At 30.5% G+C, this 27,711-nt stretch overlaps 3 protein-coding genes across 13 annotated transcripts; all 3 read left to right on the top strand.

Moving 5' to 3' along the window:
* Positions 1,659 to 8,915, top strand: LOC109351340 (zinc finger protein 4-like). Of its 6 annotated transcripts, none has more exons than XM_019592839.1 (3): positions 4,244 to 4,355; positions 4,391 to 4,490; positions 7,490 to 8,915. In XM_019592839.1, the coding sequence occupies exon 3, from the start codon at positions 7,573 to 7,575 to the stop codon at positions 8,332 to 8,334; it is 762 nt and encodes a 253-aa protein (XP_019448384.1). In that variant the 5' UTR covers positions 4,244 to 4,355; positions 4,391 to 4,490; positions 7,490 to 7,572; the 3' UTR covers positions 8,335 to 8,915. The 6 variants fall into 6 exon arrangements, with proteins under 6 accessions (XP_019448391.1, XP_019448384.1, XP_019448367.1 ...); XM_019592822.1 differs by adding an exon at positions 7,255 to 7,399 and having other exon boundaries at positions 4,291 to 4,490; XM_019592814.1 differs by adding an exon at positions 7,252 to 7,399 and having other exon boundaries at positions 4,291 to 4,490.
* On the top strand, positions 13,392 to 17,699 carry LOC109351321 (protein OBERON 3-like). 2 transcript variants are annotated; one of them, XM_019592782.1, is made up of 3 exons: positions 13,392 to 14,368; positions 14,402 to 15,285; positions 16,976 to 17,699. In XM_019592782.1, the coding sequence occupies exons 1-3, from the start codon at positions 13,539 to 13,541 to the stop codon at positions 17,545 to 17,547; spliced, it is 2,286 nt and encodes a 761-aa protein (XP_019448327.1). In that variant the 5' UTR covers positions 13,392 to 13,538; the 3' UTR covers positions 17,548 to 17,699. The 2 variants fall into 2 exon arrangements, with proteins under 2 accessions (XP_019448327.1, XP_019448318.1); XM_019592773.1 differs by having other exon boundaries at positions 13,392 to 15,285.
* LOC109351291 (protein TRIGALACTOSYLDIACYLGLYCEROL 1, chloroplastic-like) lies at positions 18,987 to 22,724 on the top strand. 5 transcript variants are annotated; one of them, XM_019592738.1, is made up of 4 exons: positions 18,987 to 19,148; positions 21,329 to 21,480; positions 21,584 to 22,634; positions 22,666 to 22,724. In XM_019592738.1, the coding sequence occupies exons 2-3, from the start codon at positions 21,434 to 21,436 to the stop codon at positions 22,602 to 22,604; spliced, it is 1,068 nt and encodes a 355-aa protein (XP_019448283.1). In that variant the 5' UTR covers positions 18,987 to 19,148; positions 21,329 to 21,433; the 3' UTR covers positions 22,605 to 22,634; positions 22,666 to 22,724. The 5 variants fall into 5 exon arrangements, with proteins under 5 accessions (XP_019448283.1, XP_019448274.1, XP_019448298.1 ...); XM_019592729.1 differs by having other exon boundaries at positions 21,584 to 22,710; XM_019592753.1 differs by having other exon boundaries at positions 21,307 to 21,480; positions 21,584 to 22,710.

Here is a 27,711-nt window from a genome sequence, read left to right as displayed (position 1 = left end):
TGCTAGCTTGCAACTAATTTCATGTCTATAATGGTCCAATATCTTTGCATTGTTTCACATGTCAATAATTAATGTTTTCCTCCATCAAACAATAACTATTCACCCACTTTTTCTTTGTAAATTTATCAAACAATTATTACACTTTCTAACTCAAATATATTTTCCAACCAATAACATTAAGTCACATATTTTATGGGATAACAAATATTCTCTCTTGATAATACTACTTATTTATGCAAGATAACATCTGTCTCAAATCCAATGTAAGAGAATAAAAAAAATATAGACTCATAATATAAGAGTTTTATATATCGTCAATCTATCATATCTATCATTTTCAATCATTATTAATTCTTCAAAAAAGTTATATAAATAAGTGATATATGATATATTGATTGTGTATAAATTTTTACACTAATATTACACTCAAATAAAACCCCCCAAGTCCTCATTTTTTCTCTGAAAGCATTTTTTTTTAAAAACAAGGCTAAATACACCCCTTCAAATAAAGAGTTTAATCTCAACTTATTATGTGATAAATATTTTTTCTACCAAAAAAATCGTGTCTCATCATTTATTATACACTCAATTTTTAATGTAGTTTATCAGTGGGAAGTGTAAAGCATTTAGTCTTGATATGTTAATATATGATTGCAACTTAAGTTCAACTATCAGCTTTTCTTTATTGGTAATTGATATGTAAATTCCCAGCAAAGTAAAAACAAATTTATTTATTAATATCATAATCACCCTATCATCAATTTTATTTTAAGGGAATTAAATTTAAATTATAATTACTAAGACGTTGTCTAATAGTGTAAAGTTCTGCTAGATCCCATAATGATAAAAAAATCAACGGTTTGATTCATATGAGTGACACTTATTAAGAGGAGCAATCATACACCTCAAAAAAATTAATTCATTACTCAAAGATAAAATAATACCTCGGTAGTACCTAAAAAGAATCTTATGTTATAATTTTTTGCATAAGGTACATATAAATTGTATGATTTTGAAGAAAAAAATAATCAATTCTTCCAACAGATACTAACAATATAATAATAATAACAACCAACAACACGTTAGTCTAATAGTATAAGATATTGTTAGATTCCAGAAAACCCAAAAAACTAGAAACTCGATTTATGAGAGTGACATTTGTTGAAAAACATTCTCACTTATCTTAAAGGGGAGCAAAAGATAAAGCATGTTAATACATCATATATAAAAAAATTTGTATAGTAATATCTAAATCTAGAAAATAGAAATTTTCTCAGCCAAACAAAAGGATACAGATGAAAGTGTAAGGTATCTGATTTTTGAATGTCTTATCAGTGCATTTTCCAAAAATAGTTTGGTCATAAGTTCTGAGAGCTATTCTTAATTATTTGGAAAAACTGTTGGCTCCTTTAGGAATTTTTATTGGGATGGTGCACTTAACTTTATTTATGTCTATGGTGTTCTTCAAGATTTAACTTATATTAAAATTGGGTCTACACGACTTCCCATAATGAATTCAAAATAATAATAAAATGTGTAATTGTTAAATTTTGTAGTTAAATGAATAATATTATATTTTTTATTAAATTCTCCTATAATTTCTCATATTTATAAGAAAATAATTTATATCACTTATAAATTATTCATTAATAAATAAAAATATTACTTTGTAATGTATTTCACTATGTTACGAGTAAAAGGATTTAATATAAGAATATAATATTACTCAAATATGTTATAAAAACAAAAAGAAGAGTAAGATGACACATACTTAACTCATATTTTTTGTTAGGAGGTGATCCACTTACTTTAATAGATAGTTAAAAAATTATTCATATCTTAGTCATCTATTCTATAAAAATCTAATAGTTTAATTTAGTAAGTAGATTAAATTAATAGATATTCATAAAATGAATAATTAAAATGTGAAATACATTTTTTAACTTACTTCTCAAGTAAGTAGATCTATTTCCTTTTTTGTTTAAGTGGTGGGATTAAATGTCATTTTTTATTTGATTTCTAATTTGGTTTACCAAACTATAAATTCAGTTTACTTTAGTTTTTTATTTCCAAAAATATTAAAACTTTTGAGCTTATTTATTTAAATAAAATAAAAAATGATGCTAATTTAATAATGCACAGATCAAAATGCTAAAGCAAAAAAAGGTTAAAGAAAAAGAAAGAGAAGAATCTGCATTAATGCACTGGTGGGAAGTTATGGGAGTCCTATGAGTATGACAATGGTAGATGGGTCAATAAATAGTAAAGAAAAATATCCTCTACATTATATACACTTTAATAGTACATTACTATAATAATAAAGAAAAAAATGTATATAATGATAGTAAATGAATTTTATATATTATCACTATATTATTTTTATTTATTATTCATTCTTCAAAAAATAATATAAATGAATAATGGATGATGTGTTATGTATCTATAAATCTTTATAACAAGAATGTATAAATATATAACTCAATAATAATTCTACTCAAAAATTATTATATATATCACCGAAAGAGATAAAGGTTAATTATTGACTATAATGGACCACTTCTTTTGTAGTGGAACGAAGAGGATATATATCTTGTGGAGAAGCACACATCAATGTCACTAGGTGGTGCTAAAAGAATATATAATATGTAATAATTTCTCCATATCTATAATGTTTTAGATAAATTCATTAATATTATTTACTTATATTTACGTGTATATCAGTTCAAAAATACATAATTTTATCTTTTAATTATTTGGTTATCTTTATTTTCTACATTTACTATATTAACAAATGTGAGATATATTTCTCTAAAGTTAACTCAATTAATTAAGTTATGGATTGAGAACCTCCACAAAAATAAACGTGAGAAACAAAAACATGGAATAATATATAAGAGACAATTATTGTTTGTATATTTTGTCATATTATACATTTATTAATTCTCATCTTATGTGCATCTTCGGTCAATGAGTTAGTTAATATATATGTATCAAACATTAATTATTCAATAAATCATGTTTCAGACAAAAATTTAAGATATACATCACATCATGTCAATTGAGTTACGTGAAATTAATTAAAGTATAGATAAACAATAAGTAATATGTATTGAGATTAAATTACATAAATTAAAATAATATAGATGTAAAATAACACGTGTTAATATGTGAAAAACATTATTCTACATAATAACTAAAGCTATATTTTATTCTATAGTGTATGCATGTGACTAGTTTTTTCCTCTAGAATAAAGATAGGGTTGCACGTGAATTGGTTTCAGTTAGTAGCAAGCAATTTTTACCATAATATTTTAAGTAAATATTCATTTCAATTTTTTCCATCTTAGGTCTTTTAAAAAATAAAAAAATAGTCCATAAAAGTTTTAAATGTAAGTCAAATAGCATTTTTAGCGTCAACCTAGTCTCTATCAAATATTGTAAAACATTCTAAAAATGACTAATTTGACATATATTTGATATTTTTTGGATTATTTTGTATTTTTCAATTTTTGATGGACCGAACTAGTAAGGTCGAAAAACATAATGGACTGAAATGAATATTTAGTAGTTTATTTATACATTTTCAAGTCTTTCATAACAATGAAAACACATTCATCATGAGATCGAAAAATACATCAAAAGCAAAAGAAAAAAGAAAGTAATATAACCCCTTAAATATAATGATATAACATTATTCTCCTTAAAATCAAGTGCAAAATCAAAAACCTATTTCAAACATACCACTAGAACCATGAATACTCAGAATTAAAGAAAAACAAGTTTTTATTAAAAACAAAAGGCAACTAAACATGTCACCTCTCAAAACAAAATACATAAATTTCCAATATTTTAAGAATCCTAAACCAGAAAAACATGTTTTTTTTTTATCTTAGTACCAACCTAGTGATGTATACATGCATCTTCTTGTATAGTTTGTGGTTCTTGACCACACAAATATAAAGTAGACATTGCTTTTCTTGTCTCTACTATTTGTTGTTATCTATCTTCCAACAGACACAAAGACAAAACATAAGACACATACCATATTCACTAATAATACCTTTTACCACCTTACCTTTTTGGACCAGAATGCTACCGAGGAGTTCCACAAGTAAGACACCACGTCTTGAACCAAATCCTTAAGATATTAGTTCCATGAGTCTTTCATACTTATAAAGTCTTTCACTCCTCCCCGCATATCCAATATGGGATTTCACACTTGAATAAACCCAACATACCTGAACAGTCCCAAATACATAGAAACCTCAAATTTGACAAAAAAATAGTATTACAAATCTCTCTCTCTCTCTCTGTAATCTTATCTTCTTTTAGTTTTCAGTTCAAACCCCTTTATAGTGGTGAATGCTAAAAACAGCATATTGCAATCTAGTTTTTTTTGCTGATACACTTTCAGAGTCATAAGTACTTTGCATATATCACTGAAGCCAATAATATAGAAGTCTTATTGTACAATAGTACTACTATGTAATGTAAGTTTCTCTTTTCACCTATTTCATTACTTAAAGATTAGTTTTTTCTTCTTCTTTTGTTATATTATGCACTTTCTTCTAATTCTTCCATGCATTTTAAGGCCTTCTTCTGCTTCTACACACCTCTTAATTTTTTCTTATTTTTTTTTCCTTTTTCACATTTTTTACTATAATATTGCTCTTACTTTTGTTGATTTTTGGAGTTTTATGAAGAAAAAACTTTGTTCTTCATATTAAGGTTTTTTTTATGTGGTTCTTGTGATTGTGATATCATCAGTTTCATAGAAGGGTTATGCCTTCTAGTTTAGTGTTAAAATTTAGATCTATGTTGTAAAAATCAACTGGTACCATTTAATTTGATGTTTATAGTATCTTTTTTATATGGTTGAGTGATTTAGAGTAACTCTTAATTATCACTGTTCTTAACTTTCTACTTTGTAATCAATTAATAATGAGAATTAAATATCTCCTACCTGAAAATCATTTATCTTCTTAAATCCACTCATTGTTTGATATGTGTCTTATTTCCCTTTTCAAAATATAATATAAAAAAACATATGTTATTTCATTTAGTTTTGTAATCTTCTAATTATGTTTACTTTAGATTACATGTTTATGAGCAATTTTTAGTTATTCTGCAAACAATTTACTATTATGCTGCTATGGAAGAGTTAAGGGTCTCAAATTTATGAAGATTATCCTATGATTTAAGTAATCATAATTTTTTGCAATTTTTTTCATAAAATTGTGAAGGAGTAACTCCTGAAAATTTCATGCTATGTGACTTTTGGTCTCAGTAATGTTAAAATATCATTTGCTTTAGACTCAAAAAGTAGCATAATATAATACTTTATCTTAAGACTCATGATTTGTGAAGCACAAATCCCAAATTTAGTATCCCTGTATGTTTATAATTCCATCATGTGTTTTAAATTGCGGTTGTGGGTATTGCGATGTGATTATGGCCGTTGCAGTATGAATTATTGTGATTAAAAAAATATTTTTGAATTTGACGTGGTCTGATGCGGCTTGATATGGTGTGGTTGTGTTATGACGTTATACAGCCGCATCATTGTAATTCGACATCACACCATAATTGCGGTTACGACAGTCACTACAACCACAATATTACATGTACATCACGTGATATAATCCGAAATTTGAATTAGTGCCTCCATCTGTTTTGAATGGTAGAAGAGACAAATCTAGGAATTGCAAAAGAATTGTAAGAACAAATAATTAGGGTTGGATCCTAAATTATCTCATTGAACAAGAATCAAAGAATACGAGTTTAGAGAGTATTACAAATTACAACTGAATGAATAACAATAGTGAAGAAGATGCAAATTATAGCACATTTGTCCAATAAGGGTTTGTTTGTGAGTTTCGCTTTGGAATAGAAAGAATGAAAAGAGAAGGCTTTAGAGCTATCTCGCAAGTATATTTCATGGCTTTTGACTTTCATTACGCTTAGGGTATGTTTGCAAGTTGAGTTTTAGAGAACAAGGTAAGGCTTCAGAGCCATGAAACACACTTATGAGATGATTCTGGAGTCTTCCTTTTCCTTTCATTCCCCTCTAAAACTCAACTTACAAACAGATTCTCAAACAACCGACTCGCAAATAATCATGAAGGAAACCAAAATGGAATGGAGGGAAATTACAGTTGTCACTGTCATATATAAGGAACAAACTTTGTTTGACAACTTAATTTTCCAATTTCTTGGCAAAGATAAATTATTGCTAATACCATAGTATGACTTTGAAGATCTTCCTCATGCAATTTATTTGAGTACATTTTTACTAGCATTCATGAATGCCTGTTACAAATCTAGATTATTTTCTCATAGATAAGTTTTCAGTGGAAGGTGTTGTCACATTGATTTTCTGTTGAAAATCAACAGTAATTTTTTTGTGTGGGGGTTAAGCACATTGAAACGCAATTCTCGAAGAGAAGTGCGAATTGGTTCTTTTGTATCGATTCATTGTTCTTTTACGAATTGGTTCATATATGGAACAAACCAGTTTTTTACGGTTTAAGTAAAAGAAAAGAAGAAGAATTGGTAATGTACACTCACTGCATGAATAAGTTACATCAATCAAGAATTTTTTTATCATTGGGTATTTCTCCTATGGTAAAACAAAAGTTGTAGTTGTTTCAAACCTACAAGAAGCAATACTATAAACGAATACGCATGGAGCTATAGAAACCCTACTGAGTATACCCCTAACTTATGTATCGATATTTGACAGGTAACGTACCGCGTACTATATACCCGCATCCGTACCAAATTGAAATGAAAATTAACACAAGTTCCTTGAGTTGGTGTGTTTTCAATCTGGTGGGGTTGAATGGTAGCTAGAGCCTAGAATAAGGTAAGTGGGTAGGGTCACAATTTGTGGTCTTATTCTTGAAACCTTTCTGTAATGTAGGGTATGCAAGAAGAAACATTTATGTTTCTCTGCAAAATGTTTCTGTAGTTATTGCATTTCATATCTTTACCTTTCACATAGGCAATGCATTATAAACAAGAAAAAAGCTTTATGCCAATTGTAACTTTTTCTTAAGATTTTAGCTTATAATAACTCATTCTATGAGAAGCACTTGAGTAACATTGTTCACATTATGGTGAGTATGTAAATATGTTAAGGATTTAATGGTTTCCATTATCTTATAGAAGAGGTTTTTTTAACATAATTAGCATCACCAATATAGTGACTATGAAATATTGTGTTTGCTGATATGAAATATTGTTGGTTAGTAGCTTAGATAGGAAAGAGGGCGAGCTTCGGCGCAACAGTAAAGTTGTTTGCTTTATGACTCGAAGGTCGTTGGTTCAAATCTTGGAAACAGTCTTTTTACTTGCGAAAATAAGTCTGCTTACGTCTACCCTCCCCAGACTCTACTAGGTAAGAGCCTCGTGCACTGAATCACCCTTTATAAACAAAATTACCCGACTTTAATTTACATAACTAATAATGTATTTCATCATAATGCAGGTGATTGAAGTGAGGAATTTGTTCAATCCATTTTCCTTCTAGACAAGAATTTACCTCTTAAGAATATAGTCATACAAATAAACATGGTGACTCAGAACTTGAACTTGGAACCTGAAAACAATTCAGAAGAATGCAGCCAAGAAGCTTCTAATATACCCATGCATGAAACACCCTATGATCTTAATCTTACAAAGGAAAGTACCACTAGTTCTTCATGTCTTACAAATCTCACCAATGCTGAAGCTAATCAAGCTTCTATGACCCTCAACTTAACACTCAATTTCAACTCAAATGATGTTAAGTTCAAAGGTACAAGTGACACTAGCACCAATATAGGAGCATCAGCATCAGCATCAGCATCAGAAACTCCTAGAGTTTTCTCTTGTAACTATTGCAGGAGGAAATTCTTTAGCTCACAAGCATTAGGGGGTCATCAGAATGCACACAAAAGAGAACGGACGATGGCGAAGCGCGCGATGAGGATGGGAATGTTCAATGAGAGGTATACAAACTTGGCATCTCTACCTCTTAAAGGTTCACCTTTTAGGTCTCTTGGTATTGAAGCTCATTCTGCAATGCACCAAAGATATATGCAAATGCCATCATCACTAGTAAGGGCTCATGATATGAAAGCTGGTGCTAAGTTTGAGAGAAACCATTTTGCATCACCAATTTTCATGGCAGATGATGATGTTAATCTATTTTGGCCTGGTAGTTTCAGAAGAGTGGATCAGGGAACTTGTGTTAATCTTGGACATGCTCAAACTTCAAATACTAGTTTTGTTCCAATGACACTTCCTCCACCACAAACTTCTTCATCGCCGGATCTTACTCTGAAGCTTTAGGGTCCGTTTGCGAGTTTGGTTTTGGAGAATAATGAATAAGTCATCTCACAAGTGTATTTCATGACTCTCAAGTCTTCTATTTTCCTATATTCCCCTTTAAAACCCAATTCGCAAAACGAGCCTTAAGATTTAAGAATTGATACATAGACAGGCAAAATCGTCACGAACCCCTCACAAAACAATAAGGTAGCGTTTGGCGAGCGCGCTGAACATATATCACTTTCTTTGGTTCCACTTTTTAGTGCAACCAAAATACATTTTCGCTTTGTCTCGTGTTTTGTTCTATTTACGGAACGCACCAAACACGGAATAAAATCTATATGTTTTGTTCGGACATATCTATCAAACGTTGTACGGATGATTAAGAAGTGAGTCATGCATCGCTTCATCGAGGCTTTGCCTTGTGTATGTATTATTTTTATAAAGATTTTTCACCAATGATTTAATTATCTTCATATGTGAAATTATTAATAGTGCTTGTATTGTGCAATGAAATGTGTATTTTCATTGGAAAAATTAGCTTATTTCAATTTCCCATTACTAATTGTTTTCCTCTAATTTGTATTTCACTTCATCATTGACGATGTTGTAGCTACTACCTTGTAAGCTTAGGAATTCAAACTAAATTAATGTTCTTGGTCTAGAATGTGGTAATGTTAAACTATAATTTTCAGATGAGAAAAAATGTTTCATGTATATCAGGTACTATGGTGTTGATAAACACTCCGTACTTATCGACCCGCATTTTTATTTTATTTTATGGTGTTAAGTATTCAATTTTTATATATTTTATTTTAGAAATTTAGATTTTTTCACATTGGGTTTACTTTATGTTTTAATTTTTTGTATCTATTATATTGTTCAATTTAAGATAAGATATATGGTTACTGTATTAATGAGGTTACCTAGGACTATATTGATTTTTTGTAGAAATTAAAAAATGTCAAGAGCAAAATAGGGAATTGGAAATTAGTCTATGGTGATGGTTACCTCATGGTTTACCTTTATATATAGTATAGATCAATGTTGTGAAATGTGAGTTGGACATTAAACCGAAAGAGATTTTGTATTAGGTTTAACCAGTTTAAATGGTTAAATCATCCGGTCAAACCGAATGATTTTATATATAATAATAAATATCTATAACATATAATCAGCAAAACTTTATATAATTAATAATGATGTATAATTATATTGAAGTAATATCTCTTCATCTTTTTTTGGATCGAAGTAAAATAAAATATTAGAGTAGTGATTTAAAAAAAATTATGTGAACAGTTCGGTTTACTTTCCATGTTATTACGGTTTAACTCAGTCAGACCGAAATTTTTCAGGTTCAAAGCGGTCTAACCCCTTATTTGGTTAAGAATGCAAATCAAAATCGTTTTCAAAGTGGGTCAGTGATTGGACTGACAAACCGTCTGGTCTAGTCCGGTTCTCATGACATTCCAATGGATATACTTTTTTAAGTTTATTAACTCTAAGGGTGAACATAACAAAACCCAACGATGTTTTGAAGATGTCCAAGGATAGGAAGCTTAATTTAATCCTCTATGTAATGGTCTTTGTCTATCAAATTGATTATATTTTAGGTCTACGAAAATGATTCTTGGACTTTACAAAATTAGGATTGCATTTTCTTTGCCGTCTAACTTGACTTTGTGTTATAGGTTATTATTGTATGTGTGTTTCTTTAGCTTAAATTGTCATGAAACAAACTATGTCAATTGAAAATAGACATCTTAAGCATAATTTTGATAAAAGATTAATAGATCGAACTTAAAATGCATTTTGGTGAAACAAGTTACACCTTAGCTTAAAAAAATGCTAATTTTGCCTCCAAATCATATCTTAGTGGTTGTAGACTCTTACTATTCTGTTCAAGTGCACTTTTATTGTTAGAGATATTTGAAATATATTACTCTGTTAGTAACACATTATTTGTCTAACATTAGAATGAAGTAGATTAATCAATGTTATATATTAGACTTAAGTATCTTATTATAACATACATCACACCAAATAGTATGGATCACATCTTGTGTCCAAAGATGTGTATCACTTCATGTTCTCTTTTATTCTCATTAGTCAGAAAATATAAACTTAATTTATATTTAATTCATGTTTTACTTTTTTAACCAACCGAGAAGTAAGAGATACATGGAGTGGTCAAATTTTGGGACAGAAGATGTGACTCTCAAATAGAAATACCTCATGAGCACTTGAGCACGTGGACATGTTAGAGCTTGTAATCATTATTCTCTAGTAATATATTGTTAGTCGTTCATTGCTTCTGGGAATGTAGAACAATTGGTTGAACCACGTTAACAAATTCTTTTGTCATCTTCTCTTCTATATATTATATGCTTTTATTTGATTGTTTATGACCAACACTGTGTAGTAATTGTTTCCTCTTCAGTGACAGATATGGTGTCTAAAGATAAGAAGAAATTATTGCATAAACTTTGAATATAAAAAGTAGGTGCAATTGGTAAGTGAGACTCCTCTCCATTGACGGATAAGGAAATACTCTTAAATGCCAAAGAAAAAGTAATGTGCATTTGCATTTATATCCTTTAAATTTAGAGTGATATTACATTATTACCCTTGAAACTAGAAGAAAAAAGAATACTCCTTAATAGAGAGGAGTCTCACTCGAACACGAGAGGATGGAGAGATATATGATGGATCAACCAAATGAGCACATGTGACTATAAATCCGAATAGATATGAAGGCATATATGTGGAGTGTGATTTTTCTTTTACTTCTTTCATTAACTAGTCAAATTTGGAAATTTTGATGAGTTATAAAAATAATAATTAGATTTCCTAAAAAAAAATTCCAATAAAGTTATAAGATTTATTGAATTAAATCAATAAAGTTTTTTATTATACTAGTCTTTTTTGTGAAGTTTTTAGATATGGCTTATTTTGGTTTATATTTTTACAATTATACCTATTAATTGTATTTTGAAATTTGGATTCTAAATGTTAGTTAAAATGGTGATTGAAATAGACATTACGTATCTTATGGAATTCAATTTGGCAAGTTACTGATTATTTAAAAGCAACAAGCAAATCGTAGAATTGAATCAAACTAAATCATTCACGGTCGGTTCAGTTTCTGCACATAAATTCAATATTAACCAAACTAAATCAAGTTGTTACACCATTGATATCATTCATCGTTTGTTGGTATTAGTTTAGTTAAGATTTAATAATAATTATTATATGTGTGATGAATAATTTGATAACAATATAAAAACTCTTAAACTTCTGAGGATAAATATTAAATTCTAATACTTTATTATTGAAAAATTATGTTCATCCTTTAAATCCCTGAACCTAACAAAAAAATAGTAAAATTTATTATAAGATGAAATTTTGCTTATTAATATTTATAAGCTAAAAATAAATAAAAGAATCCATGATTTTGGAGCTTCTACTTTTGACTAACTTTTTTTAATAAAAAAATTGAGTTTATAATTTCATTTGGTTGTCAAACATTCATAATTAGTTTAAAACTAGTTTGTACAATATGACTATGAGATTTAGTTTTAAATTTAGATCTTTCTTTTTAAAAACTCTCATAAATCTTACCATAATTATATTTAATCACACATCACATGTTTATATTCGTAAATTTTACTCAAACAAATTATATAAAAATCTAATGGCATGTTCTAAAGTGTTCATAATTATAAAAGTTGATGTGGCCATCAAAAAAATGGTGCCACAAAATTGTATATATGGGGTCCTCTATCATCCTCATCCATCAATTATTGTTTTGTGTTTAATGCTCCTTTCAAGAGAAGAAAGGTAAAGAGAAAATGATGAGACAAAGAATATAAAGAAAGAAAAAGGTGAGAAATAAAGTAAATTTTGTTAATATTAGATATAAGAAAAGAATGAAAGAAAAAGAAGAGATATATATATTTTTTCTTATTTCCTTAATTTGTTTGGTAGAATAGAAAAGGAGACGAGAGAAATGATATTATATTTTGAATGTCAAAAATATTCTTGATACAAATATATGAAGAATTTTTTTTTATTAGTTAGTAAAAAATAATACATTTAAATACCACAATATATATTATTTTAATTACTAATTTCTAATTACTAATCAATAATTATAATAATGATTATTATGAATTATTATATAGAAAAGAAGATGTAAAATTATATATCAATTTTTGGATGATATTATTAGCATTTTTCTTAAAATTATTTTTCCCTATACTTTCTTTCTTATAAGTGGAGATAAAGAATTTTTTTATTCTCTCCATTTTTTTTCTCTTTTCAATTAAAGAGAAGAAATAATAAAATCACAAATTCATTAATTGGATGAGTCTTTAGATGTTGAATTTTGATAAACTTGTGATTTTTTTGTTTTGTTTTAACAACCTTTTGAATCACGTAATAATTCTTCCAGACAATCCAATTTTAGAACGCGTAACAATGCAAATATAATTCATACATGTCATAAAATTTAAGGACAAACCATGAACCATGTAGGAACTTTAATAACCAAAGTACATTTATTGTCCATACTTTGTATCACTCTATATTATTAGTTTATAATTGTTCAGAAAAATATTTAATAATTAAATTTTAACTTAAATATATTTTTTCTGATCAATCACATGTCTATGAGACATGAAGTTGCATAAAGTGTGAGACACCAGATATTCACCCTATACTAACACATCCTTAAAGTTTAAAGCAATACCGTGTTGACTGTTTGACTTTGATGTTTGAAAAGTAGAAAAGCTTAGCCACTTTTTCTTTACAATAATATTCATGTATTGTGGTATCAAAATTTATACCTAATCAATATTTTTAGAAGTCTGTGTGTAAAAAAGTTATCATGTATTAGTCTATATATTTTATTCAATTTTTCTCCTTTTTCTTCCATTCTCTCAACGGATGATATTCACTTATTCCACAAATAATTTTAAAAAATTTATTCCACGTTTTAAAAAATTATAAAAAAAATCAAATAGTTTGAATTAGTTAATAAATCAACGATCTTAAATTTTTTCACTCCAATGATGAAATCCACTCCAAAAGTTGAGAACATAAAAAGCCTTAGATTCTCCCTTTATTTTCAGAACTACCCCTATTAGTCCTTTGTTAAAGTCTTTTGTTTTTGGTCTTTGTTTCTCTCTCTTACTTTCTCTCTCTTACTTTCTCTCTCTTTGGCCATGATAAGAAGCAAATATCTTCCTCCAAATGGTGTTGACCATGATGGTGAGAACTCAAGGACCAAGTCATCAAGACACAATTTTGAACCCAATAAGGAATACCCAGATGAAAAAGATGTTGAATTTCTAAGAGATTCAGAGGTTGTTGATAAGATTCTTCATTCAAAATTGAATCTTGTTGAGAAAGAGAAGAGTTTGTTGAATTATTCAATGGAAAAAGTGAGTCAGAAAGGTAAAGAAGTTGTTGCTTTTTCTGAGAATTCAAATCAGGATAGAAAATGGGTAGAAAGAGATTTTTTGAGGTTGAGTGAATCAAAAGAGAATTCTTCAAAGAGAACAATTGAAGAAGAAGAAGTTGAAAATGAAAGTTATAGTGAGAAAAAGCAAAAGCTAGAAACACTTAATCTTTCTCTTGCTTTGCCTAATGTATCACTTTCTCTTACTGCTTCAAATGCTTTGCAAAATAAGTCTACTATGCCTTTAACTACAACTCATACTTCATTCTCAAATGATTATACTTCACATTCTTTGTCTTACTCTTTTTCTCACCAGTTTTCACATAACCCAAGTTGCTCAATCACACACAATTCAACTGAGAATTTTGATTATTCAGTGAGCAAAGATGACCCTATTTGGAATTGTGATGAGGGTACTAATGGTTCTGTTCATAGCAGGTTTAAGCCAATAGGAGATAGTGGTGGTGTTGCTTTCTCCAACTATGGTGCTAGTGGTTTTAGTTCCTTTATGCAACAAGGTAATAATAGTCAAAATAAAACTACTAGTTCAGGAAATCATTCATTTTTTCCTTCAGAATTGCATGCTAGAACAAGGTTTGAAACTCATTCTGAGGACTCAAGGGGAAGAAATTCTGAGAATTTTAGAGTCTTGGATGGTTTAGATTGTGGGAAGATAATGAAATTTTCTAGGCCCGAGAGAATAATCGGAGAGATTGTTTCTGAGTCTATACCTGCTATGGCAGTGACAATTCAGGAGCTTACTGATGAGGTTATAGCATCGACTAAGGAATATTTGAAGAATCTCATTGAGAAGGGTGAGAAGAAAGAGGAATTTGTAAGCCTTCAAAACAGGCTTGAGAGAAGATCCGATCTTACGAAAGAGAGTCTTTCGAAGTGCCATAAAGTGCAGTTAGAGGTTCTTGTTGCGGTTAAGATGGGGCACGCGAGTTTCTTATCTGGTAAAGTTAACTTATCCGAGATGGTAGAGATTTTCTTGTATATGAGATGTAGAAATGTGAACTGCAAGAGTTTGCTTCCGGTCGATGATTGTGAATGCAAGATTTGCTCCGGGAATAAGGGGTTTTGTAGTTCTTGTATGTGTCCGGTATGTATGAACTTTGATTGTGCAAACAATACTTGTAGTTGGATTGGTTGCGATGTTTGTTCACATTGGTGCCATGCTACTTGTGGCATTCAGAGGAATCTCATCAAGCCCGGGCCTAGCTTGAAGGGACCTTCAGGGTCCTCAGAGGTGCAGTTTCATTGTATTGGATGTGGACAAGTTTCGGAAATGTTCGGGTTTGTTAAAGATGTGTTTGTCTGTTGTGCGAAGGATTGGGGTATAGAAACTTTGATGAAAGAGCTTGACTGTGTACGGAGGATTTTTCGGGGAAGTGAAGATCGCAAAGGGAAGGAATTGCATGTTAGAACAGATGATATGCTGTTAAAGCTTCAAACTAAAACGGTTGCTCCTTCAGATGCCTGCAACTACATCATACAATTTTTCAGCTGTAAGTGTCTCAACTGTGATATTTTGTTTTCATACTTGAATTCATGTTTTATCTTTAAAACCTTTATTTACGCCATACAACGTTTAATGGTAATAGTGCACTACGAATATATTATGATGTGCCTAATCTCATCAATGAGTAAAAAACAAATCCGTTTTATTTAATGAATATGATGTTTGTGTAAACATTCCTTGATATGCGAACCTTTCTGCTCCTTAACCGAAATATTGTTGAATTAGTAGCATGCAGACTAGTAGCCTATTTTTATTATGCCGTGTTTTAGTGTTGTGAATAGTGAGGACTAGGAGTTTGCTGTGGTACACGGAAAGCATTTCGGTTGATACTTGATAAACACATATTGTATTCCTGAATGAATGAGAATTGTCAGCTTAAACTTCGATGTTTGTTTTTAAATTTGATTGTAGTCATGTTTCGTTCTCAGTATTTTACATACACACATAATTTTTCAGCTAAGATCTCTCTCTCTTGAACATTTTGATTTTAAGCTCACGAAAATAAAATAAGCTAATCCTGAAGGGAAATGTTTCCTTGTCTATTTCATTCCAGAATGCAACCGTAAATACATATGAGTGTCATATAACAAATAAGGAAACTATTGACTATGTTATGAATAGGTTGCCTAATATACGGGATATGGTTTAATACGGGAGATACAAGATTAATAGAGGAGATAGACAAGCTAATTACAAATAAGGTATTTACGAGAATATTCTATCATAAAATAAGCTAATCCCAACAAACACTAACATTATTTATGAAGCGATTTGAGACTCTGCTAGATGTTTAAAAAAAAGAGCGACCCGCGCACGAGGCTCCTGCATCCTTACCCCCTTAAGCGGTAAATCTGTTTCTAGGATTTGAACTCGTGACCGTATGGTCACTAAGCAACAACCTTACCATTGCGCCAAACTCTGCTAGATGTTTTATTAGGCATAAATCATTCTGTCAGTTTGCACACTCAGGTTCACTTCCAGCATTCAGTTCGAATATTTACTCCCCTTCCCAGGCCTGTTATTTACGAGGTGTGCTTTTCGTGAGCGCTATTGCGGGCATTTGATGCCTTACAAATCTAGGACTTGTGCCAGTGAGTATCTTAAAAGTCCATAAGTCTGTCCTGCTCAATATTACATTTGATATTAAGTTCAATGAGTTATTTATCATAGCTTGGTCATGATCTTTCGACACTGAAGTGTTCGGATAACAATTGGTCATGGTTTTCCGATGCTTGATTTACATAAACAATGAAATATATGTTACATTGATCATTCATACCTTATATGGTATGTGTCCCTGATTGAAATATTTACATATTAGCATTGGTATTTGGAATTTAAGCGCTTCATTTACGATATAAAACATCGGAATGTTATTACTCCCCGAAAACTGCACTTATTATTATTGCTTCCATCCATTTTTTTGACATGGGAGAGGAGTAAACCGGAATGATGTATATAAACCTGAGTTGCTTCTAAGGTATATGTGCTGGATATAAGCCCGAGTTACTTGTGACCCTTCGCGTTTTTCGATCATATTCCCTACCGCGTAAAAGGTTTTTTCTGCTTTAACATAGTTCTTAGCTTTTTGTGATGAAAGCTTGTTTGATTTAATAAAGGCACAGATAATGATATCTGATATCTAACTTTTTAGAGATGATTTTTCTGATAAACAGATGCCGATAGCATGTCCGACTTTCCTGCTCCTTGCATATCTTCAAAGGATTTGGCAACAACTCAAGCTAAGCATTCAAAGGAAAACCCATCTTTTCCAAAATATCCGTATGACATCAGCTATTCTCGGTCACAGTCAGATGCTCATGCCATGTCAAATGATCATCCTCAAAAAGACCTCAAAGCTTCCCTCTTAAGTGAACTCAAAACTGAGGCTGATTTCCATTTGGGGGCTTTATTAAGGAAAGGCGGGGTCGAAAGCTTGGAGAGCGTCGTGCGGATAAAGGAGGCAGAGGCGAGAATGTTCCAAACTAAGGCGGATGAAGCGAAGCGAGAGGCAGAAGGATTCCAGAGGATGATAAGGACAAAGACTGCACAGATGGAAGAAGAGTATGCTGAGAAGCTTGGCAAGGTGTGTTTGCATGAGACCGAGGAAACGCGGATGAAGAAATCGGAGGAGCTGAAAGTGTTGGAAATTAATCATTATGATTACTATAAAATGAAAATGAGAATGCAAGATGAGATTGCTGGTTTGTTGGAGAGAATGGAAGCAACAAAACAACAGTGGATTTAACTTTTTTCTTGTTTTTTTCTTCTTCTGATGATTTCTTACTCAGAATATTGCTAAATTGTGTGTAACTTATTGATCTATTGCAATGGCATTCTGGTTATTCTCAGAATGGATGATTTTCAATTAATAAAATTAAAGTTTTTGGTGTTTCATCATTCTCTGAGGAGCATAAATGTAAAACTGAACTAGTCTCGTGCATAGTAGTTAAACTCTCGATTTAACTCGTAAGATTGGTAGATCTTACGAGTTTTCAACAACTACCGAGTTACGTGTTCACTTTGAATGCGATGTCACCACCATCGGTGAGATCGTCGGGGAAGATCATAGGATCATAAAATCGAACCAAATCTTACATAGCCCAAAAAGACTAGATTGAAAAGAATAAAGAATGCTTAGATGTTTAAAAATACCTTATTAACCTACAAAGTCTAATATATCATCCTATATTGCATACATATTCATATTAGTAGCGCAACATTAATACCTTCTTCTTTAAATTTCGGTGATGAAAGGAAGTATTTAAGCTCAGAATCTATAGACAGAGACGAGGTTAATGATAATCAAGCATTTGAAGGACTTACTCCCGAGTTTCTAAACTCCCTTAAGACATCAGGTCTACCTACCACAAGATCAAATTGAAAATTGGTACTTCAACAATGCTATTAAGAAACTGAGATCAATCAGAAGGATTATGCAATGGGACAAGAATGATTTTCAATAGGTTGATAAACCATGTTATTGAAGCAAGGATAATGACATGGAAAAACATCGGGAAGATTTTATATATTCCACAAATGAGCTTATCTCCATCCTAATCACTATGACCTTTCAAAACGATCAATCACTAGCACGTTTTGGATTAAACATACATCGATCTGTTTTTAGCCGTGGTCAATTATATATGGCTTTTTCTAGAATCTAGAGTATGCATTAACTAAAAATATTAATATATAACAAAGAAGGAAAATTAATCAATTACTACAATAAATAAAGGTTTAACTTACTTAATGAATTTTAATATATTGTACCAATGCTTTAGAACCATTATATTCACAACATATTTCTGATTTCATTGCTTTAATTTCTATTTTTTATACTTACAAAAGCATAATTTTTAATTTTTAAATAGATATTTTAATACAACCTTATTAATAATTTATTAGAATATAACTAAAATTAATTCAAAAAATTACTCTATTCAACAAAGAGTTAATATATAAAAGGTTGATTTTACTCTATAATTTATTAATCAATTAATACACTCTTTAAAAAAAAAAAGAATAGAAAAAGATGTATATATTAACAGTGTAAGAGTTTTTTACACTGTCACTATATTATTTGCGATTCATTTAAAAATAATAATTTAAATTGAAGGGTAAATGATATAATAATGGTATATAATTCTTTACATTGTCGGTGTATCAATATTATATTCCAAAAAGTAATTGGTAACAAATTCAAATTAAAACTTCATTTTCAATCATACTCTCACTTTCTTCGTTCATAGCTATGGCGAAACCCTAGGAACCTCAATTTCCTTTGATTCAACTTCCTCTTTTTCATAACCCTAATCCTAGCATCAATATAACTCTGTTGTTTCTTAGGTATGATTCAGCTTCTTAATTTCTCTTCTCTTTGAATTTTTTTCATTGTAAACATTTCTTCTGCACTTTGTAATTGATTTATATGCGTTGCAAGTTTTTTCATAATGGATTTTAGGTGTGTGGATTATGATTTAACTGAATTACTATAATCAATTGGTAAATCTATTTTCGGGAACATATAATTCAGAAGGCATTTGATAAGTGATGTAGCCTATATACCCAAAAATATGATTTTGATGTTATATTGTTCCTCTTCAAGTGCAAATTTAGGAAGATTGTTCTGTTGTCTAAGATTCTCTGTTGAATCATGTGAATTTACTGCTTTACCTGCCACTATTTTGCTGTTTTGGTTGCTTCTTATGGCATAGAACAATTGTATTGCGAGCCGGAACGATCTCATCTCACTTGTAATGAACAAGCTGTGTTGGTAAAGAAACTAACTCGCCAATGAACTGGTTTTCTAGTTGAACCTGAGTTTACTTTGGTGCATACCCGACCCGGTTTACTATTTGAACTTGTTTTAAAAGTTAAGACAATTGGAAGTGATGGCCCACCATTACATTAGCATTAGTTCATTTCTAATTTCTAATCCTTAAATTAAATTACCAAATTGTTCAAACTCCATCGCTCCCCCCTCCTTTTTTTCCTTTTCCTTTTCGGTGCTCACAAACTAAATCCAGAAACCAAAACCCTTAAGCAACTAGAATTGAAGCTAACAAAGTTATCGGCAAAATCTGAAACATGTAGTTGTTGAATTTTGATTTTTTCCAATATTTGACTGTGATTTTACTTCAATTGTTTTCTTTTTTGATTATTTGTTTATTTATGATTGAATTATGAAGAATGAGACAGGAAGAAATGTTTTACAAAAATGTGGGAAATGAGGTAAAGAGGAAAAAGTGAATTGGATTTTGGTGGGATGAATTTGGGCGTGGGAATGGGATTTGTGGGTGGGCACAAAAAAAGTCCTCGCGTAATATATGAATTGTGAAAGGATCTCTGTAGCAATTTTTTGAAGAGATCGTATGTTACCTTCTCACGAATTTGTTTGCATAATTTGTCAATGAAGTTTAAACTGTGTTGGGTTTACATCAGAAAATAATGTGATTGTCACATAATTTTAATGGGTAAAAATTTCAGTACCTTTTATTCAATAAAATAGCTATAGAAAACAATTACTACATTGGTAAACACCTTTGACCATTATTATCTCATTTCAATCATGGTTTTCACTTTTCTATTTTACTTCAATTGTGTTTTTTTCCAGGTATAGGATAATAATGCATCTTTAGGTTTTTGTTGATGTGTTTTTTAATTATAACATACTCGCTGTCCAAAAAGGAACAATCTGATAACTATGGCATCTGATACTTTCTCACTTTAATCAAATTGTGATTTCTCTTTTATGCTTCTATTTTTTTAAAATAAGACTTTATCAACTTTTCAATTCCCCAAATTTGGGGTTTTTTGCAATCCTGGGCCTCTTCGTAATTTTTTTACTTGATTCCAGAATCTGGGTTAGTTTAAGTCAAATGATTTCATGTTTGGATTAGGATTTGAAGATATGTGAAATCGTGGTTTATTTTACTTTTCTGTGTGAACAAGTTGTATTATACTATTATTCGTATATTCATATTGTGTTTTATTTGATTTTATAAAAAAATTGGAATTTGTGAAAAAATGGGTAGTGCCAACTCCGGGTTAATCTTACTATTGCTTTTTTATTATGGGAAATGTTAAATAGTGCCATAAGGGCACTTGAGGAGTTTTTAAAATAGAAAATGTGCACTGGAAAGTGATGCATTCAAAACATTGAAAAATCAAGCATTGTACTTTTTAATGCACATTTTCTTTAGGGAATGGAGTATCTCCTGGTATAAGGAGATAAGTTATCTCCTCCTGCCAGTGAAATCATGACATGTGTCCTGTTTCATCATTTTCTATAAAAATATTTTTAAAAATAAACAAAATAGCACACATGTCACATCTTTACTAGCTAGAGGAGATAAGTTATCTCCTGATATAAGGAGATACATTATTCTCTTTTCTTTATTTGGATCCCTTAACTAGTGCCCTTAGGACACTCGCTAACATGGCCCTTTTATTTTTCAAGTTATAATGATATGCCGATTCAATCTCATCTTATTTGTTCACCAAGATCTTGAAATTGTGACTTACAGATTTCAGAGCTTTGAGACTATCAGTGGGCCATTGGTCATTTCACTAATGTATGAAATTGGACTACCTGCAAATTCAAACAGAGTCTAATAGTCAAGCATCTGACCATGCAAACAGCACCTTATAGTCATCCTCTATTTTGTTTCTCTCACAGGTTTGTACTTTCTATTGCTCCCTGGTTTTTTGTAGCTTGCAGCAATATCTTTTTCTGCAGTTTAGGTTAATTGACTGTAGAATGGAACATACCAATGTTGTAGAAAATCCAGTACAAATGTGAAGACTAGTTCAGTGAAATCCCATGCACTGTGTCCCTCTCAGCTTGATCGGAAATGTGAATTCAATAGGAGGCCTCATATTTGTAAATTTCCCATCCACTTAAAACAAAACAGATTGTTAGTGGTTCCCAACACTAATGATGGTCATCCTGCTGCTTCAATAATAGATGATGAAATGAACACACACCATGCTCCTATTGACCTACCACCGAAATTTCTCAGCAACTGGTCACCTCCGAGGTACTTGTGGAGGGGATTATCAGTTTTAATCCTGGCAGGACAGGTAATTATGAATACTTTAAAGGGGAGGATTCATTGGAGGAATACTCTTCAACAATTGGAGAGAGTTGGTCCGAAATCAGTTGGGGTATGTCTTTTAACTTCGGCCTTTGTTGGCATGGCCTTCACAATACAATTTGTGAGAGAGTTCACTAGGTTAGGATTGAATAGATCCGTGGGTGGGGTTTTAGCTCTGGCTTTTTCGAGGGAGCTAAGTCCCGTGGTTACAGCAATTGTGGTTTGTGGCCGCATTGGAAGTGCCTTTGCAGCAGAGTTAGGAACTATGCAGGTTTCTGAGCAAACCGACACATTGAGAGTTCTTGGTTCAGACCCCGTTGATTATCTCGTGACGCCGAGAGTGATCGCCACTTCTATCGCCCTACCGCTTTTGACTCTACTATGTTTCACATTAGGTATGGCATCAAGTGCCCTCATAGCTGATAGTGTTTATGGGGTGAGCATTAATATCATCCTGGATTCGGCGCGACGAGCTCTCAGACCATGGGACATAATCAGTGCAATGATCAAGTCACAGGTTTTCGGTGCTATCATATCTATAGTGAGCTGTGCTTGGGGTGTTACAACTATGGGAGGTGCTAAAGGTGTTGGGGAATCAACAACATCAGCAGTGGTTATTTCTCTTGTTGGAATCTTCATTGCTGATTTTGCTCTTTCTTGTTGTTTCTTTCAAGGTGCAGGAGATCAGCTAAAGAATTGTGTTTGAGCAACTCATCTTGTATGTGCAATTTTGCTTATATGTACAATGTGAATGGTTCATTTTACAAATATGTTATACCATGTACTCCTCCATGTTTTCTTTTAGAGCTGCATTTTACAATTTGCATGAAACCTCATGAAGGCTTTTTTCCCTTTTTAAGAGAAAAAAAAAACTATTTTGATTTATGAGTAGCAAGTAATTACACTAACATGAAATAATTCCAGCCTCTTGACTTTTGTTTTTGTCTAAAGAAATGTTCTCATAATGTCTATTTGCGAGTTAGTTTTGGACAAAAAAAAAGTAAAATGGCAGGCTTCAAAGTTTCTCATATTTTATGATTCTCAATTCAATTCAATTATTTTCTTCCGTTATCTTCTAAAAATCAATTTGCAAATAGACCTTTAAGAAATTTAGAAACTCATGTCAAAGTTTATGTTATGTTGTGAATAAGTAAACCATTTAATATCTCAAATGTGCATGTTTAGTGGGGAAAACAAGAATCAAATGTTCATGAGATCCTCTTTATACCTCAGTAGTTCCTCTTTTCTTCAATTCAATCATTCTAGTATCTGCTATAAATTTTCTGAAATGCTTATGCATCAAAATAATCTCCAAACTCCTACCTAAAAACAACATAGGCTTTGCATAACATAGAAAATTCAGCATTGGTTTCTAAGCACTTATTTTGCAAAAATATTGGGATCTTAATTTCATCAACATTATTGTGTTTCATCTTTATTTTTTACTGCTATTTCCATATATCTATGTTTTAACATTTTCACATTTTTCCAAGTCTTTTGAAATTTTAATAATCCTATGTATATTTATATTTTATTTTACAAAAAAAAAACATCATAAATTACCTCTATTTTCATCCATTATTTTTTATTTTAGTTTTTAATATCAATTACCAACAAGACATTTGTTCAGTGGTGTAAGATCCGCTAGATTCTCATGATGATCGAGATATCAAATGTTTGATTCTTTAAAATGACATTTGTTGATAGAGACAGTCACATGTTCCAAAATAGATTAGTCATTACATCTTTAGCAAAGGGTGCTAAGACACCTTAGGTAATATCAAAAAATATGAATTAAATAAATTTATTTTAGTCAAATTGTATAAAACTATAATCTCATTTAATAGTTTCTTAAATTAATGTGAGAAAATTTATAAAACCTGGTGGTTGTCATATAATCATTAATATACTCTGATCTAGAGATTTGGCTTTAATCTACTTTTGCTTCTATTGTACTCTAAAGTAACTAACTTCTACTTTAGTAACATAGTCTACACATCATGAAAATTTGCAAAATGTCACAGAAATCTGTTTCTACTTTCTAGGTTAAATTTGTGAATTTAATATGTATACAGTGACAGTGTAAAGATTTTTTACACCATCAATAAATTATTCACCATTAATTTGTTAACTATTATTGACTCTTAAACTAAAATAATACAAATCAATTGTGGATAATAGGCTGACAGTATAAAAAAATTAAACTGTCATTGCATAGATTTTAAACTAAATTTATTTACTTTTTGGAAATTTAAGAATGCCAAAATATAGAATTAAATACATAACTGTTTGGACTATGAACCTTAATATGGTGAATCATACATGTACTGAAAATCCAGTGATTTATGTCACCATATTTTTTGAATTTGGTTCACTAATCGTTGTAGGCTTTATTGTAAAAGTTTTGGGACCGGTCGAAATCATATCCTGACTACAATTATAATTGTATTAACTTTATTTGTCTATTATTATCCAAAATGTTAAAGTTTTAGGAGTTTCTGAAATCACATCAACAATTTGTTTACAATCGCTTTGTTGAGTTTATTCAATTGTGAAGTCTTACATTGGATATGCGGAGATGAGTGAAAGAATTTATAAGAAGGAAATGCCCATGGAACTAACGTCTTAAGGTTTTGGTTCAAGACGTGGTGTCTCACTTGTGACTGTTCACTCTTCCCATACCCATGTAACAATGGAACTCCCTGGTAGTCGGAGGCTCCCCGATCATAGTCTGGTCCAACAGAACCGATGGTTCGGCTGGGACATGTGTGTGGTACCCACATTTGAGGGGGAGATTGTTGGGTTTATTCAAGTTAAGATTTGCTCATAATTGTCCAAAAGACTAAAACATCAAGATTTTAAGAGTTTTCGAAACAACGACCGAGGCCGGTATTTAAAAAGTTGGTTTCCAAATCAAACTCAATGTCATCTTTAATTTTATCCATCTAAAAAAGTGCCAAGAGGGCTTGATTTCAACCTAAAGTTGAGGACAGTTGTATAAGAAAAAGAGATATGTGTTACACACATCATATTCTCATTCTATTATATATATATATACCATTCATTAATGTGGATCACTTCAAACTTATATAAGCCATCACTTTCTGATGAAGATTTTAATTTAGCATTATATTTCAGTGGAGCAAATAAGAGCTTTCAAGTTTCAACCATCATAATCCAAAATGCATGGCTTTAACTATATACTTTTCATACATATATGACAGGTGGAAATTAATATTATGCATGTTTATCTAGTATAAAAATGTAACATACACATGATAAAGTTCAATATCAACAGCTGTAAAAATATAAGCATTTTTTATTTCAAATTATATGGATTAAACCCGAGTCGGACATCAAACTGAAAGATGTTTTATATCATTTTAAACAGTTAAATCATTTAGTCAGTCCAATAATTTTACATATAATTAATAATTATCTATAATATATAATATATATAAATATAAAATTAATAATCATGCATAATTATATTGAATTAATATTTGTCCATTATTTCCAGCAAAATAAAATATTAGATTAGTATTTCATTTTAAAAAAAATATTTGAATTATTCAATTTATTTTATGGGTTATTATGGTTTAATATGGTTAGATCAGAATTTCTATAAATCAAATTAGTACTGTGAACTAAAATTATTTTCTAAGTAGTCCAATTCTCAAAAGATTAGTTATGAGCATAAAATAAGATGATAAACAGTAAAACCATAATGAAATTCGTGGGGTATGGTTTTACTAATTGTAGCTTCTACTTAAGAAATTAATTTGCATCAACTTATATCATTAAAATTAATTTGTAGGGTAATGTTTAACGAGTAGATTTTAAATTCAATAATAATGACTTAAAAAATTCAATATAATGTAAGTAACCCCATTTTAACTAACACCAAAAATTTGTGCTGATAGCACTAACCAAAGTCAAATAAAAAACAGTCATAAAATTAAACTTTGTGGTGCATTGCCACCAAATATGTGTGGAGACCACAATAGGAGAAAATAGAGAGCCAATTTTAATTTATGTGACGGATAATACCTTTGCTTTAACTCATCTCCGATAATGGAGAGACCATTACTTGAACATGTGGCTGAGATTTTTTTAATTTTTATTTATTTATTTTTATTTAAAAATAATATGAAATCATGATTGTTGAAAAGATTTTTTGAGTATATGTCATCATCCTATCCACACTGAACTCTCCGACTGGAAAAGATCTCTTTCCTCCTAAAATGGATCCAACCCAATCATGTATATATTTATAGTGTTACTCCATTATTTCAAGGTGGCCTTATGCATAAATAAGTATACAAAAACAAAAAGTTATAAAGAAAAATAATGTGTACAAACACATTTCTCTTCCCGGCCAAAATAACAATTTCATTACCAATATATGTTGATCAATTATGAAGGGGTTTATGTCTCTTAAGCATAATCTCCAATATTGGACAATTAGTCTTATACTTTTTGGATGGAAATAGGGGTGAGCAAAATTTAGATCGTTTAAAGATTTATCCCTATTCAAAAGAATCGGCTTGGATAAAAATCGTCAATCACATTTAAAAGGGATGAATTTAGATTCAAATATTTACTCGATCAATATTTAAGATTAGTCGAATAATAAGTCTTTTTTTATCGGCAAAAGTAATACTATTATATGTGTACTAAAGGTGTACAAGAGTATTATTACGAGGGAGTGATAACTCATGAATGAAAGTACAAAAGATTTAAGTCAAATTCATAAAAGTCAAGATTGCATATTTTTCCTTTGATCTAAAGTCAAGATTACACTTTCATTGCGTCTACAATCTTATGCACAGACATCCTCGTCGAGTTGAAGATCGCATTTTTTCTGGCTAGCCATATATACCACATTATTGCTAATCAAATAATATTCCAAAACTTTAGTCACCTATGTGAATTGACATACCCATACCCATGTGAATACTAAAATGGTTTATGCATTTTAATTCATCCTATGTTCACCCCTTGGTGGAAACTTTTGAAATAGAAAATAAAACAAAACAAGTAATGTCATTCTTCTAAATTCTAGCCCTACCAAAAATAACCTTTTATAGAAAGTTATTGTTGTCCAAACCACTCCATCTCTCTACATCTTTGAAAAGAGAAGCACCCATTAACTTTCTAGTACATTATACATATTAAGCTTCATATAGTAGAATCAATCATTAAACTTTGGATATAAGCAAGGAATAATTTAGCAACAAACTATAATGCATGATGGTTCAGGAAGAGAGAGAGAGGGCACTGACCTAGCTTATGAGTTGGAGCTATCTCCTAAATGAGTGATAAGGTCCTACAAATAAATACTATTCCTAAAAAACTACCCCACAATGAATAATGCATTCACGATTACTCCGGCGTTATTAAACTCGGACCGATTAATGACTCGGTCTGGGTACTGGGTCAATGAATCACTGGTCCAACCACTGGATTAATGGTTGGACCGGTTAACTCGGTTTACATTAAAATTCTAAAAATCAATGATACTGTATAACAATATTTAATAATTGTATACTCAAAATTTAAAAACATTAGTGTACCTAATTAAAAAACCAATAATGAAAATTTTAATATTATAAAATGACACAAGCAAGTTGAAAACATTATCAAATAATATATAAATTATACTTTAACTACAACAAAAATGTACAATAAATTTAAAATTTAATTAAACAACAAAGATTTGGTTATAACGTAAGATAACAAGTGACAAACATAATTCCATATAAATTAAAAATATTTGACTTTTTCACCTCATCAATTTGGTTATTTTTTTT

This window comes from Lupinus angustifolius, chromosome LG01 (genome assembly GCF_001865875.1).
Source record: "Lupinus angustifolius cultivar Tanjil chromosome LG01, LupAngTanjil_v1.0, whole genome shotgun sequence".
Taxonomy (NCBI): Eukaryota; Viridiplantae; Streptophyta; class Magnoliopsida; order Fabales; family Fabaceae; genus Lupinus; species Lupinus angustifolius.
Note: the sequence above shows the minus strand (reverse complement) of the source record. Positions and strands in the feature narration are given on the sequence as shown.

Coding starts and splice junctions, on each gene's coding strand:
- LOC109351340 (XM_019592846.1), top strand. CDS start 7,573: ATGGTGACTCAGAACTTGAACTTGGAACCTGAAAACAATTCAGAAGAA.
- LOC109351321 (XM_019592773.1), top strand. CDS start 13,539: ATGATAAGAAGCAAATATCTTCCTCCAAATGGTGTTGACCATGATGGT. Junction 15,286..16,975: donor CATCATACAATTTTTCAGCT/GTAAGTGTCTCA, acceptor TCTGATAAACAG/ATGCCGATAGCATGTCCGAC.
- LOC109351291 (XM_019592738.1), top strand. CDS start 21,434: ATGCAAACAGCACCTTATAGTCATCCTCTATTTTGTTTCTCTCACAG. Junction 21,481..21,583: donor CTATTTTGTTTCTCTCACAG/GTTTGTACTTTC, acceptor CCAATGTTGTAG/AAAATCCAGTACAAATGTGA.